At 40.0% G+C, this 15,901-nt stretch overlaps 1 protein-coding gene across 1 annotated transcript in view; it reads left to right on the forward strand.

Moving 5' to 3' along the window:
- Positions 1 to 15,901, forward strand: part of LOC134330433 (lipoxygenase homology domain-containing protein 1-like) — a 63,964-nt gene that overhangs the window by 40,362 nt on the left and 7,701 nt on the right. The window contains exons 24-31 of the mRNA XM_063011568.1: positions 395 to 576; positions 945 to 1,061; positions 2,451 to 2,613; positions 4,076 to 4,230; positions 5,020 to 5,229; positions 11,315 to 11,438; positions 14,073 to 14,278; positions 15,021 to 15,206. Of these exons, the coding sequence (XP_062867638.1) occupies positions 395 to 576; positions 945 to 1,061; positions 2,451 to 2,613; positions 4,076 to 4,230; positions 5,020 to 5,229; positions 11,315 to 11,438; positions 14,073 to 14,278; positions 15,021 to 15,206 (1,343 nt within the window). The remainder of the gene's footprint in view (positions 1 to 394; positions 577 to 944; positions 1,062 to 2,450; positions 2,614 to 4,075; positions 4,231 to 5,019; positions 5,230 to 11,314; positions 11,439 to 14,072; positions 14,279 to 15,020; positions 15,207 to 15,901) is intronic.

Raw genomic sequence — 15,901 nt, forward strand, 5'->3', positions numbered from 1 at the left:
GATCATGTACACCCATACATGCTGATTGTCTTCCCTGGGGCGGATGGGATCTTCCAGCAAGACGATGCGAAATATCACACCACTAGAATTGTCCGACATTGATTGGAAGAGCATGACCAAGACTCCCTAGTACTACCCTGGCCCCCTAATTTCCCAGACTTCGAACACCTCAATGGTCGTGTTCGCTCTATGGATCCTCCCCCACACGCCCATCAGCATGGCTCCTGATACCTGTGACCCACCAGGACCTTACTGAGTCACTCCCAGCCCGTCTAGCTGCTGTCTTACTCTGGATATTAGCTGGTGGTCATAATAATGTGATTTGACAGTGTATATATCCATTAACACGATGGACTAATTCAGTGTGACCATAGCCTGAACTGTTACATTCCAGATGTTCCCTATGAGATAAGAATCTTCACCAGTGACATCTTTGCGGCGGGGACGGATTCTGACGTCTTCATCGTCCTTTATGGGCAGAATGATGTGTGCACATCCAAGAAATCCCTCTGCCTCAACAAAAGAGAGAGAGCCATTTACTTTGAACGAGGAGCTGAGGATATGTTTATCGTGGAGGTAACGCACACATCAAATGTAGCCCCATTGAGTTTAATGTAAAGTGTAGGTATTTTAGCCACACCCATTGGTAATAAGTGTACAAACTCTATAAGCTCTCACTCTCAGTCTCTTAGACACGACACAAAGCTCTGTCCCCAACCCCACTGAACACCTTAGATTATCAACATCAGTGTTTAGCCTCACATATATTCTTCTACCTGAATGGGCCCCAAAATGCTTTTAGAAGAGTAACAAGAGAGGGGAGACTTCATGGTTTGGAACTGGGATGTCCAACAAGCTTACTGACAATCGTCCGTGTACTTTTGGGAAGATATCTCTGATAAATATGACCGTGGTTGTGGAAATAACATTTGGCGTGTCTGTAGCTTGAAGACATTGGAGACATCATTGAGAAAATCCGGATAGGCCATGATAATCGTGGCCTGAATGGAGGGTGGCACCTCGACAGAGTGGAGATCAGGAGACTGCTGAGGAAAGGAAAGGTACTGATTGATTGATTGACGTCCAGAAGTGAGTTTAAAAGTTGGCAATGTGTATTTATAGTTACTTAACACACTGATCAGCCATAACATTAAAACTACCTTCTTGTTTCTACACTCACTGTTCATTTTATCAGCTCCACTTACCATGTAGAAGCACTTTGTAGTTCTACAATTACTGACTGTAGTCCATCTGTTTCTCTACATACCCTGTTCTTCAATGGTCAGGACCCCCACAGGACCACTACAGAGCAGGTATTATTTAGGTGGTGGATCATTCTCAGCACTGCAGTGACACTGACATGGTGGTGGTGTGTTAGTGTGTGTTGTGCTGGTATGAGTGGATCAGACACAGCAGCGCTGCTGGAGTTTTTAAATACCGTGTCCACTCACTGTCCACTCTATTCGACACTCCTACCTAGTTGGTCCACCTTGTAGATGTAAAGTCAGAGACGATCGCTCATCTATTGCTGCTGTTTGAGTTGGTCATCTTCAAGACCTTCATCAGTGGTCACAGGACGCTGCCTATGGGGCGCTGTTGGCTGGATATTTTTGGTTGGTGGACTATTCTCAGTCCAGCAGGGACAGTGAGGTGCTGTCCACTCATACCAGCACAACACACACTAACACACCACCACCATGTCAGTGTCACTGCAGTGCTGAGAATGATCCACCACCCAAATAATACCTGCTCTGTAGTGGTCCTGTGAAGGTCCTGACTATTGAAGAACAGCATGAAAGGGGGCTAACAAAGCATGCAGAGAAACAGATGGACAACAGTCAGTAATTGTAGAACTACAAATGGACAAGAGCAAACAGACAGGAGCAAAATAGTCTCCCCTGTAGGATCCACAGCTGCTCCCTTAAATACCTTGAGCATTTAACTTGAAATGAGGAGCTGTGGATCATTAGTTATCGTCCAATCTGCATACAGGAGGCGTAGGCATCATGACAACCTAAACAAGTTAACCTTTAACATGTGCTCCTGGAGAGATGGGCGTGGCACGTAAACATGACACCAGGAGCTCAAAGATGCTGGATTAGTGACACAGAACCTCAAGAATAACACAAGTTTAAAAGTGAAACAGGAGGAAAATCCAGCTAAACACAGATACATGTGGAGCTTTCAGAGTGAATTTGACTGTTGACTCCACACAAATGCAGATTCGTCTCATATGCACACTTTGATGATGTTTTACTGCACCACTCCAGCCAAGCGCTGAGCCAAGCAGCAGGCGCACAAGAGTTTAAGGGTACAAATTTCTCAACAAAGGGTGTCGAGTTTCAAAGATTTTGAATTAAGGGGATGTCAAGTTACTAGGTACCACTGTATATCTGTATATGATGAGTCAGGATGGATAATTGTGTATATGCATGTGTGTATGCGTATAGGGCTCGGAGACAGCAATATTCCCATGCAATTGTTGGCTAGCGCGCTCAGAAGAGGATGGTGAGACGATACGAGAGCTGGTTCCTTCTGACATCATTATTGAAAAGTTGTCTCGAGATGGAACTCTCAAAGTCATCGAGACTGAAGTAGACGATGCCCTGGAGAGTATGTGGTACCATGCAGGACAGAGTTTCTTACATTTACTTTGACTTTTATTTGATTGCAGACGGGATGAACCTGAGATATTTCATGTTTTGTCTGCTCAACTTCATTTCATTTATTAATAAACATCCATTCCTGCATTTCAGACCTGCAACACATTCCAAAAAAAGTTGGAACAGGGGCAATTTAAGGCTAGTAATGAGGTGGAAAAAAACTAAATAATGATGTGATTCCAAACAGGTGATTGTAATCATGGTTTGGAAACAATGAACCTCAAAGAAAGATTGGAAGGGATTTGCATATTTCCCCCTCTACAGTGCATAACATCATTAAACCATTCAAGGAATTGGGAGCAATTTCAGTGTGTAAAGGCCAAGAGTGCAAGCTTAAGCTGAACGCTCGTGATATTCAATCTCTCAGACGGCACTGCATCAAGAACCGCCACTCAACAATAGCTGATATAACCACATGGGTGAGGGATTACTTTGGCAAACCTTTGTCGAGCACTACAATACAGAGTTACATGCACAAATGCCCCTTAAAACTTTACTGTGCAATAAAAAAGCCTTATGTTAACCATGTACAAAAGCGGCGTCGACTTCTCTGGGCTCAGCGGCATCTTGGATGGACCATCACACAGTGGAAACGTGTATTGTGGTCAGATGAATCATCATTCCAGGTCTTTTTTGGAAGAAATGGATGCTGTGTGCTCCGGACCAAAATTGAAAAGCACCATCCAGACTGTTATCAGGAACAAGTCCAAAAGCCAGGGTCTGTCATGGTATGGGGCTGTGTCAGTGCCCTTGGCAAAGGTCATTTACACTTCTGTGATGCAGCATTAATGCAGAAAAGTACATTGAGATCTTAGAGCAACATGTGCTGCCTTCAAGACGTCATCTTTTCCAGGGACGTCCATGCATCTTTCAACAAGACGATGCAAAACCACATGCTGCACACATTACAAAGGCATCGCTGTGGAAGAAGAGGGTACGGGTACTGGACTGGCCTGCCTGCAGACCTGACCTGTCCCCAATAGAGAATGTGTGGAGAATTTGAAACAAAAAATGCGATGACGACCCCGTACTGTTGTACATCTTAAGACGTGTTTTCAGGACAACATTACAAAGTGGTAAATGCTTTACGGTCCCAACTTTTTTTGGAATGTGTTGCAGGTCTGAAATGCAGGAATGGATGTTTATTAATACATAAAATGAAGTTGACCAGACAAAACATGAAATATCTCAAGTTCATCCTGTCTGCATTTAAATAAAAGTCAAAGTAAATGTAAGAAAAATGTGTTTTTATTATTTGCATTTTCCACACTGTCCCAACTTTTCTGATTTGGGGTTGTACATTTTTTTCATTCTTGCAGGTGCAGGGTTTCACCTTGTGCTTCAGTAGCATTACCATTAACAAACATGATCTTGTATTAATTTATTTTAGTAATAATTTTTTCTATGTTTAGCTCATACATATTCTGTGACTGTAACGACGGGTGACGTGTACGGAGCAGGCACTGACGCCAACGTGTTTATCACCATATACGGAGACATGGGCGACTCTGGGGAACGCAAGCTCAGCCACTCGGAAAACAACAGGAACAAGTTTGAGAGAGGAGCGGTGAGACACTCAGTCCAAGCGGTCATATGAATGCTAAAACTCTAAAACAACTGATCTAGTCTACTGATTAAAGAGATGAGAAAGTCGCTCAGGTGGCGCAGCGGTAAAGTACGCTAGAGCACCAGAGTTGGGGTTTCGAATACATCGTATCGAATCTCAGCTCTCAGGTCCTCATAACCGGTGCGACTGCGGCCCCTGCTGGCTGACTGATGGCGCCTGCACAGGGCTGAGGAATAATGCTGATGGGGGTGTGGCCCTCCGTACACAGTGCCCGTCAAGTGTATGAACTCGACTCGTGCAGGTGAAAAATGCAGTCTGTACTGACTGTACGTGCCGGAGGGGGCGTATGTCAGTTGAGAGGCGTCCTCAGTCAGTGGTGAAGGGTCAAATCGGTATAGAGGACGCAATCGGGGTAATTGGACACGACTGGATTAGGGGAGAAAAATTGGGGGGGAACAGAAAAATTCAACAAGAGGTCCAGGAATATTAAACAGTATTTAACAATCCCAACAACACTGCTACAGCTGCTACACTCATATCAGAATAACACACACTAGTATGTGATTACTGTGTTAGTCTAACTGTAGTGCTGGATCCGAAAAGTGTTCCTTTGGGGAAAGATCCCCTTTCTGACTGACAAAGCAACAAATGAGCTACAGTCAGTCATTGTATAACCACAAATGTCATCTGTATGGAAAGTAAATCTTAAATCCAGAGATACTTTAATGCACTAGACCTAAAGAACTGGACCTTGAAGTTGTATTTATTGCACAATATCTGTTTGCTCAGGTGGACACATTCAGCCTTGAAGCAGTGGACCTAGGTGAGGTGTTCAAGATCCGCATTCGCCATGACAACAGCATGCTGTGTCCTGATTGGTACCTGGACCAGGTGGAGATTGTGGACACCGATACAGAAGAAATGTTTCTGTTCCAGTGTGAGCGCTGGCTGTCCCTCAAGAAAGAGGACAAGCACATCGAAAGAGTTTTCTACGTCAAGGTGTGTGTGCTACACAGCATTCTGGGACGAAACACAGGGTGACAAAATTACATTATTCCTTTATACTGGTATAGGGGTCTCTGGGCTCCATTTCTGCAAAGGACTGTGTCATTTGATGAGTCAAATACGACAACGTATTAGGGCCACTGCAAAAAATATTTTTAAGTTTTGATTTTGAGAATAAAGTCATATAAATTTCGATTTCGAGATTAAAGTCAAAATATTATGAGAATAAAGTCAAAATATTATAAGAATGAAGTCAAAATATGAGAATAAAGTCGAAATGATTGTGAGATTAAAGTCAAAATATTATGAGAATAAAGTCAAAATATTATGAGAATAAAGTCGAAATGATTATGAGATTAAAGTCAAAATATTATGAGAATAAAAACGAAATTATTTCGAGATTAAAGTCGAAATGATTATGAGATTAAAGTCAAAATATTATGAGAATAAAGTCGAAATTATTTCGAGATTAAAGTCAAAATGATTATGAGATTAAAGTCAAAATATTATGAGAATAAAGTCGAAATTATTTTGAGATTAAAGTTGAAATGATTATGAGAATAAAGTCAAAATATTATGAGAATAAAGTCGAAATTATTTTGAGATTAAAGTCGAAATGATTATTAGAAAAAAAGTTGAAATGATTATGAGAATAAAGTCAAAATATTATGAGAATAAAGTCGAAATTATTTTGAGATTAAAGTTGAAATGATTATGAGAATAAAGTCAAAATATTATGAGAATAAAGTCGAAATTATTTTGAGATTAAAGTCGAAATGATTATTAGAAAAAAAGTTGAAATGATTATGAGAATAAAGTCGAAATATTATGGCCAACCAAAGAGTGAGCAGCCGTCGCAGGCTTGTCAGTTCAGAGAAGCACGGGTCTCAGTACCTGGATTGGCATGCATGCGCTGAGGGCAGCTTATAATGAGCGTTATTGTGGTTATCCAATAACACGCAATTCTTTTTGGGTGGCTGTTTGTATTGTACACTTCCATCCACATGACATTATGACTATACATGTCAATGCAATCATTTATAGTCCATAAGGCTCGGTTGAAGTACTGGCGACGACGCAGACACAGAGCGCACCGGTGCTGCACGTTCTTCTAAATAAACCCAGTTTATTGCAAAGCCGGTTCACTGTCCTTATACTAATAACAAACTGGTGCTGATGTGCAGGAGATTGGGGATTTCGATGCTATACGGCTTTAGTTTATCGTACAAGTCCATAAGGCTCGGTTGAAGTACTGCTGACGACGCAGACGCCGAGCGCGTCGGTGGCGCACGTTCTTCTAAATAAACCCAGTTTATTGCAAAGCCATTTCACTGTCCTTATACTAATAACAAACTGGTGCTGATGATACAGGAGATTGGGGATTTCTTTATTTGTGAAACCAATATGAAAGTATAACAAATCATTAACATCCCTCATTTTAACACAAGGAGGTTGCTATGGCCATAATATTTCGACTTTATTCTCGTAATTATTTCAACTTTAATCTCGTAATTATTTCAACTTTAATCTCGTAATTATTTCGACTTTAATCTCGTAATTATTTCGACTTTAATCTCGTAATTATTTCGACTTTAATCTCGTAATTATTTCGACTTTATTCTCATAATATTTTGACTTTATTCTCATAATATTTCGACTTTATTCTCGTAATATTTTGACTTTATTCTCGTAATATTTTGACTTTATTCTCGTTATATTTTGACGTGCATCCTCAACCTCCCTCACCTGCCTTCAACCATGAAGGACCATCAAACATACAATCCCCATCACTGGAGAACACATCTCAGGCTGAGTTTCTGACTCTTGATGAAAGCTATTACGACCTTCATCATCAGGCAGTGACACAGCAGTCAACAGCAGAGACATCACAGTCATCCTCCAATTTCTCTCTCTCAACAACATCACCTCCACATATGGATTTCACAGAGAAAATGGAGAAACTGGTGTGTGTTGGGACTAAATTCTCACACTCCATCTCAGCCAGTCCACAGGTTTCACCCAAAAAGCCCAGGGCACCCCTTCCCCTTCCCCCCCTTCCCCCCCCCGTGCTCTGAGGCCACTTCAGCACCGTCAGCAGCAGCCTTGTACTTCATCTCTTCTGGCTGTACAGAGTTCAGAATGTTCAGCGAGTGCTACTGATAGCGGCGGCAGAATACAAAACAATGATAACTCGTTGTGATGTGTTCAGGGTCCTTGCTATAGCAGATATGATACTGACAACAGTTTGGAGAGTAAGCTTGGACCCAGTATGCCTGAAATGTTTTCTATTCCTGTGTTGATTAGAAATAGAAAGAATAGAACGCATTCAGCATATCAAGTCAACCAGTCTAACCTCTTACCTGTACCACGACAACCTTGGGCTGCCCCAGGGGCTCCTGTGGTTCCTTTAAAGCTAGCTCTGCTTAATATTAGATCTCTAGCCAACAAATCATTTTTAGTGAATGACATAATTCTATCCTACAGTTTAGATTTTCTGTTTCTAACTGAAACATGGTTAGCAGAAGGCAGCAGTGCTACTGTTCTTAATGAAACAGCACCAGCAAACTTCAGTTCTATGAATGTGTGTCGAAGTGGTAGGAAAGGTGGAGGAGTAGCTGCCTTATTTAAAGATGTATTCCAGTGCAAAGAGACTGTACTTGGCAATTTTATGTCTTTTGAATACTTTTTGGTCTTTTTGACACGTTTGGTCTATTGCAACATGTGAAAGGGCCTACACATACTCGAGGGCACACTCTGGATCTAGTTATTTCTAAAGGTCTTAACATTTCTTCTGTTATGGTCAAGGACTTGGCCCTCTCTGATCATTTTTGTGTCTTCTTTGAAATGCTGATCACTCCAGATGCTCAAACTAGCTCTGTTTCTGTTAAGAAAAGGTGCATAAATGAAAGTACTAGTTCTCAGTTTATGGAGGCCATAGCTATATCACCAACTTTAATTGCAGAGTCAGTTGATGAACTCCTGGATAACTTTAATGTGAAAATATTGACTGTCATGGATGTGGTTGCCCCGGTAAAAGTCATGAAAACGTTGAGCAAACAGAAAGCACCATGGCGTAACACAATGATGGTAATAGCTCTGAAAAGAGAATGCAGGAGAGCTGAACGTAAGTGGAGGAAAACTAAACTTCAAATCCACTATGATCTCTATAAGCAAAGCCTTTGTAGTTTTAACTCGGAGTTATGCAGGGCTAGACAGCTGCACTTCTCTAAGATCATTAACAGGAAAATCAACAACTCCCGCACTCTATTCAACGTGGTCGACAAGCTTACAAATCCTCCAAAACAGATCACGCCAGAACTTCTGTCCACAGAGAAATGTAATGAATTTGCTCATTTCTTCTGTGAAAAAAATCAAAACTATTAGACTGACCATCAACGCCACTCAGTCAAACGATGAAACCATGCCGCCCCTACAGACACTTAAAAATAACATGACTATTATGTCACAATTTAATACAATAGACCAAAAAACTCTGGAGAGAACAGTTCAGCATCTTAAATCATCGACATGTTGTCTCGACATGCTGCCATCTGAATTTTTTAAAACTATTTTTAACTCTGTAAAAACTGATTTGCAACAAATAGTTAATGGCTCACTAGCATCAGGCGTTTTAAGCCACTCCTAAAAAAGAGAACTCTGGATGCGTCTGTGTTAAACAACTACAGGCCGATCTCAAATCTTCCTTTCATAGCTAAGATCATTGAGAAAGTTGTTTACAATCAAGTCAGCAGTTTTTTTAATTCCAGTGGTTATTTTGACAAATTTCAGTCAGGCTTTCGAGCTCACCACAGCACTGAAACGGCTCTCATAAAAGTGTTAAATGATCTACGGCTGAATACTGACTCGGGTAAAATATCAGTTCTGGTTTTACTGGATCTTAGTGCAGCCTTTGACACTGTAGATCATAGAATACTGCTGGATAGTATTGGTTCAGGTCTTATTTAGAAGACCGGAGTTACTTCGTCACTATTGGCAGCTGTGAATCTGACAGGGTGGCTATGACATGTGGAATCCCCCAGGGATCAGTTCTCGGACCTCTTCTGTTCAATCTTTATATGCTGCCATTAGGCCAAATGCTACAGGCTAACAACATTGATTACCATAGTTATGCAGATGACACACAGATATACTGTATCTGGCTCTCTCACCAGATGATTACAGCCCAATAGATTCACTGTGTCAGTGTCTGGAGGACATCAATAACTGGATGAGCCAGAATTTTTTACAGTTAAATAAGGACAAAACAGAGATTGTGGTGTTTGGCAGCAAAGAAAAGAGGTCTAGTGTCAGTGAGCACCTCAGTTCCCGGGCTCTAAAAACCAAAGACCAAGTTCGAAATCTTGGCGTTCTAATAGACTCAGATCTTACATTCACCAGCCATATTAAAACCATCACCAAAACAGCCTTCTACCATCTTAGAAATATAGCCAAAATCAAGGGTCTAGTGTGCCAACAAGACCTAGAGAAGCTGATCCATGCTTTTATCTCCAGTAGGGTGGACTATTGTAATGGTCTCTTAACTGGACTTCCCAAAAAGACCATTAAACAGTTACAGCTCATTCAGAACGCTGCTGCTAGAGTTTTAACTAAGACGAAGAGAACTGAGCACATCACTCCAGTTCTAAAATCTCTACACTGGCTTCCGGTTAGTTACAGAATAGAATTTAAAGTGCTGCTACTGGTCTATAAATCACTGAATGGGTTCGGCCCAGAATACATCTCAGATATGTTTAGAGAATATAAACCTAGTAGATCTCTTAGATCCATGGACTCAGGTCAGCTAGTTGAGCTCAGAGTCCAAACTAAACATGGTGAAGCAGCATTTAGCTGTTGGGCTGCATATAACTGGAACAGACTGCCAGGAGATATTAGATGTTCCGCAAATGTAGAAATGTTTAAATCCAGGTTAAAAACTTTTCTTTTTTCTTGTGCCTATGATTGAGCTCGAAATTTTTGCTATTACCCTATTTCTTTTAGTTTTTCATGCTCTTAATAATTCTTTTTATAGAGTAGTGTACATTCTAAATTGTAGTGTATATTTTACTATATTTTCTTTTAGTTTTCATGTTTTAATTGCTTATCTCTCTTGTTTTAATTTCGTATTTCCCAAATTGTAGGGTATATTTTACAATATTTTCTTTTAATTTTTCATGTTCTTAATTTTTTATCTCTCTTGTTTGAATTTCATGTTGTCTTAATTGTAACTAAATGTTTGCAAGAAGTCTTTCTGAGGTTCTAGATCTCAGGAATGTTTTAATGCTTTTAATTTTTCCTTATGTAAAGCACTTTGAATTGGCACTGTGTATGAAAGGTGCTATACAAATAAACTTGCCTTGCCTTGCCTTGCCTTGCCTTGCCTTTAATCTCAAAATCGAAATTTATACGACTTTAATCTCAAAATCAAAACTTATATGACTTTATTCTCATAATATTTTGACTTTATTCTCATAATATTTTGACTTTATTCTCATAATATTTCGACTTTATTCTCATAATATTTTGACTTTAATCTCAAAATCGAAATGTATACGACTTTAATCTTAAAATCGAAATTTATACAACTTTATTCTCATAATATTTTGACTTTATTCTCATAATATTTGGACTTTCTCATAATATTTCGACTTTATTCTCATAATATTTTGACTTTAATCTCAAAATCGAAATTTATACGACTTTAATCTCAAAATCGAAACGTATACAACTTTATTCTCATAATATTTTGACTTTATTCTCATAATATTTCGACTTTATTCTCATAATATTTTGACTTTAATCTCAAAACCGAAATTTATACGACTTTAATCTCAAAATCGAAACTTATACAACTTTATTCTCATAATATTTTGACTTTATTCTCATAATATTTTGACTTTATTCTCATAATATTTCGACTTTATTCTCATAATATTTTGACTTTAATCTTAAAATCGAAACTTAAAAAAATATTTATTTAAAGTGGCCCTAATACGCCGCCGTAGTCAAAAGCCTCTGTGTGTCTGTGTTCAGGTCATGTCTGGTCAAAAATGTGTCTGTGTGTGTGTGTGTGTGTGTGTAGGGTTTCACAGGAGAACGAGATACAGCATTTTGTCCTATAAGGAAAGTAACCAACCTGGACAGCAACATGAATAAGAAAAGCAAGAAACATGGCACAGGTGAAGATGAAGATGAGGAAACATCACGTAAGCATAAATACTCATATAATACTTACATACAATACATCCTTTTTCAGGCCTTCGGCTTCAGCAAATGAAGTCCTTGAGTCCAGTTTTACAAAACAGCATAAAGGAACAGTCTCACCCGTTTAGTGAGGTGATTTGGTAGATCCTTTGGTAGAACATTTTACTACTCTAACCTCATTCAACACTCAAATGGCAATCCCAGAGCTCTTTTTCGAACAGTCAATAAGTTGATACGCCCACTGAATTGCTTTCCATTAACACCTTCAGTTGAACTCTGCTCACAGTTTTTGGACTTTTTTAATCATAAAATTGATTCCATATATGCACAGTTTCCTATTATTCCACCTTCTGTGAATCCTCATTCTCTCTCTGTACAATTTACTGGTAGTCATCTTTCCACTTTTTCTACTGTTAATGAGGGTTATGTCAGTCAGCTCATTTTAAACTCAAGAGCCACTACATCCCAACACAATGGGTGAAATCTTGCCTTCCTGCTATCTGTCCCCTTATTACAAAGGCCATAAATGCATCACTCACTTCAGGATTGGTTTCAGCGTGTTTTAAGCTGGCAGCTGTTACTCCTGTGTTAAAAAAACCTGGCTTAGACCCTGACAACTTTGCTAACTTTAGGCCAATCTCTAATCTTCCTTTTTTGGCCAAATTGTTAGAGCGAACTGTTGCTTCTCAGCTAAATGATCACCTGGAATCAAATGAACTGTTTGAAGTGTTCCAGTCTGGTTTCAGGAAGAACCATAGTACGGAAACAGCATTAGTTAAGGTGGTGAATGATTTGCTATTAGCTGCTGACCAGGGGATGCTGAATGTGTTGATTCTATTAGATCTTACTGCTGCTTTTGATACGGTTTGCCATACCTTGCTACTTACTAGGCTTGCAACATTGATTGGCATCAACGGCACTGCTTTTAATTGGTTCCAATCTTACCTTACAGATAGGCAGCAGTTTGTTTCGGTTGGGAGATTTCGGTCTGATCCGTGTGTGTTGTCCCGTGGTGTCCCTCAGGGTTCAGTGCTTGGCCCCTTGCTCTTTTTATTGTATATGCTCCCTCTGGGTAACATAATTAGAAGGCATGGGCTCCAGTTTCACTGTTTTGCAGATGATGTTCAAATCTACATCTACACCAAACCATCTCATACTCTTCCTCCCACTGTACTAATCGAATGTCTGACTGATGTACGGGCCTGGATGAGTGAAAATTTCCTGAGCCTAAATAGCACTAAATCTGAGGCCATACTGATTTCCTCACCTGCGACTGTCAGGAAGCTCAGTAACATTCATTTTTCTATACCGGGTTTTGTTACTTCTTCCTCTGCTCAGGTTCGAAATCTGGGTGTCATTCTGGACACAACACTGTCATTTGAGCCTCACATCAAAAATATATGCAAAACCGCCTTTTACCATCTTAAGAACATTTCAAGAATTCGCCCTTTTCTTTCTTTTACTGCTGCTGAGACTATTATTCATGCATTTGTGACATCCCGTATCGATTATTGTAATGCAATGTTATATGGTCTCCCTAACCGGCTTTTAAACAGATTACAGTATGTCCAAAACTCTGCAGCCAGGGTGCTGACCCGTAAAAGATCTGGGGAACATATTACACCTGTGCTGAGGGATCTTCACTGGCTTCCAGTACAGTTTAGAGTGCATTATAAAATACTGGTGCTTGTCTATAAGTCTCTCCATGGCCTCGCCCCCACATACTTGACTCACTTACTTCAGAGCTATGTTCCGTCACGCACTTTACGCTCCTCAAATTCGCATCTCCTAGCAGTTCCATCTGCAAAATTACGTTCTGTAGGTGACCGAGCTTTTAGTGTTGCTGGCCCTAAACTCTGGAATGAACTCCCACTACAGATACGTACCTGTCATTCATTGTCATTATTCAAAGTTAGTCTCAAAACACATCTCTATCAGTTAACTTATGAGTGAGCAATCGCTTAATCATCTATTTAGTGTTTTATTTTCATCTTACATTTTCATTGTTTTGTTTTAATTTTGTCTTATCTTGTATTTTATTCTACTTTTATACCATTACTATCCTAATCATGACATTATTATCTATTTTATTTACATGCACATTACTGTTTTATGTTGATGCTCTCTGTAATTTTTATTGTTTTTTATTGTACAGTGGCCTTGGGTCTCGTGAAAGGCGCTTTATAAATAAAATGTATTATTATTATTATTATCCTCGAGAAATAGTGTGATCTTGGAGGTGGTATGGAGGGTTCTGGTGATGGTATGATCAAAGGGAATGTGAAGTGTTCAACAGAAAGTTCTTCTTTAGTGAAGGTATGGCTTACTCCAAACAGTAGACTGAGGGGTGGTATGAAGTCTCTTTACCAGCCTAAGAAACAAAAGAGACAGATAACCAAAGCAGAGAGTGCATGTGTTTGTCCCAGCAACTCTCACCTAATTCCTGTTCCTGCCTCAAGGAGTCAGGATACATCACAGCTCCCCTTGAGAGTGGAGGTGGAAATGCAGGCAGTACATGCATACAACATAAAAAAATGTTCATGTGACCATGATGGTTACACACTTATGTATAAATAAAGGTTACTGTGTTAGTGTATGCTTTTCTATACACATTGTGTGTGTTTGTGTGTATGTAGTAATACCATATTACCTGACACTCACAACCGGTGTGAACAGTGATGCCGGGACGAACAGCCGTGCTTATGTCATCACGAAAGGATCAAAACAGAGGCAGACCGAACGTATGTGGCTGAATCATAAATGGAAGAAGAGTTTTACTCCCGGGGCGCTGGACTATTTCACCTGTTATGGAAAAGATGTAGGAGAGATCAAAAAAGTGGAGGTGAGAATCCGTTCATTTCTGCATTTCAGGCCTGCAACACATTCCAAAAAAAGTTGGGATGGTAAAGAATGTTGCCATTCCTTTTCACCACACTTAAAAGACGTTTTGGCACAGAGGATACCAAGTGATTTAGATGTACAACAGTACTTGAAGGCAGCACATGTTGCTCTAAGATCTCAATGCATTAATGCTGCCATCACAGAGTGTAAATGACATTTGCCAAGGGCACTGACACAGACCCATACCAAGACAGACCCTGGCTTTTGGACTTGTTGCTGATAACAGTCTGGATGGTCCTTTTCGTCTTTGGTTCGGAGCACACTGTGTCCATTTTTTCCAAAAAAGACCTGGAATGCTGATTCATCTTACCACAATACGTTTCTATTGTGTGATGGTCCATCCTAGATGCCGCTGAGCCTAGAGAATTCAACAAAGATAATACATACAAAGAAAATAGCAATCATAGAGACACAAAGAAACAAGTAAATATGGAAAAATGAGTAGGGGCAAAATAAATAAGAGCCTTGATGAGTTGACGAATGAGTGTCAGGTGAGGAAAGATCAGGTGATGTGAGGATGGTCAGGTGATACATAAACAATGTAAAGTTTGATTTACATCAGAGCCAACAATTCCTATAGTTTCATGGGCAATGTACTTGTATTACTGTCCTATGCAACCTATAACCCTTAATTGTGTTGGGGGGTGTGACTGGGTTGTCGGGCTGGGTGTGTGTATGTGTAGCTAGGTCATGATGGTGCCACTGCCGAAAGCTGCTGGTTGGTGGAAGAGTTCTCAGTCGCCGTGCCAACCAAAGGAATCTCGTATGTTTTTCCGTGCAAGTACTGGCTGGCTAAAGGCAGAGGGGAAGGACTGACGTCGCGAGTGTTTAATGTGATTGACGCAGATACTATTGGCATCTCACGCAAGGTACGCACTCACCTCACATATTGAATGATTTTTTATAACATGCCCAACTGCCAAATTGCACTTCAGAAGCATTATCTGCACCTAATCAAGTGTTACTTGTTTCAGCTAGTAGTGCTTTTTATAAGTGGCCTTTAAAGGTCTTTTGACTTCTTGTTTGATTTACTGATTCCTTGTGTCTGTTTGGTTCTGTTTGTGGTTCATATACTGGACCAATCTTTACAAAGACCTGCCAAGATAGATAGATAGATAAATGGATGGATGGATGGATGGATCTTTAAATAGATGATGGATGGATGAATTGATGGCTAGATGATGGATGGATGAATGGATGGATGGATAGATAGATAGATGATGGATGGATCTATAAATAGATGATTGATGGATGGATGAATAGATGGATAGATGATGGATGGATGGATGGATAGATGATGGATGGATGGATGGATAGATAGATGATGGATGGATCTATAAATAGATGATGGATCGATGGATGATTTGATGGATAGATGATGGATGGATGGATGGATAGATAGATGATGGATGGATGGATCTATAAATAGATGATGGATGGATGGATGGATGGATGGATGGACAACCTTTGATAGATAGATAGATGGATGGATGGATGGATGGATGGACAACCTTTGATAGATAGATAGATGGATGGATGGATGGATGGATCTATAAATAGATGA

The sequence above is a fragment of the Trichomycterus rosablanca genome, chromosome 16 (genome assembly GCF_030014385.1).
Source record: "Trichomycterus rosablanca isolate fTriRos1 chromosome 16, fTriRos1.hap1, whole genome shotgun sequence".
Classification (NCBI taxonomy): Eukaryota; Metazoa; Chordata; class Actinopteri; order Siluriformes; family Trichomycteridae; genus Trichomycterus; species Trichomycterus rosablanca.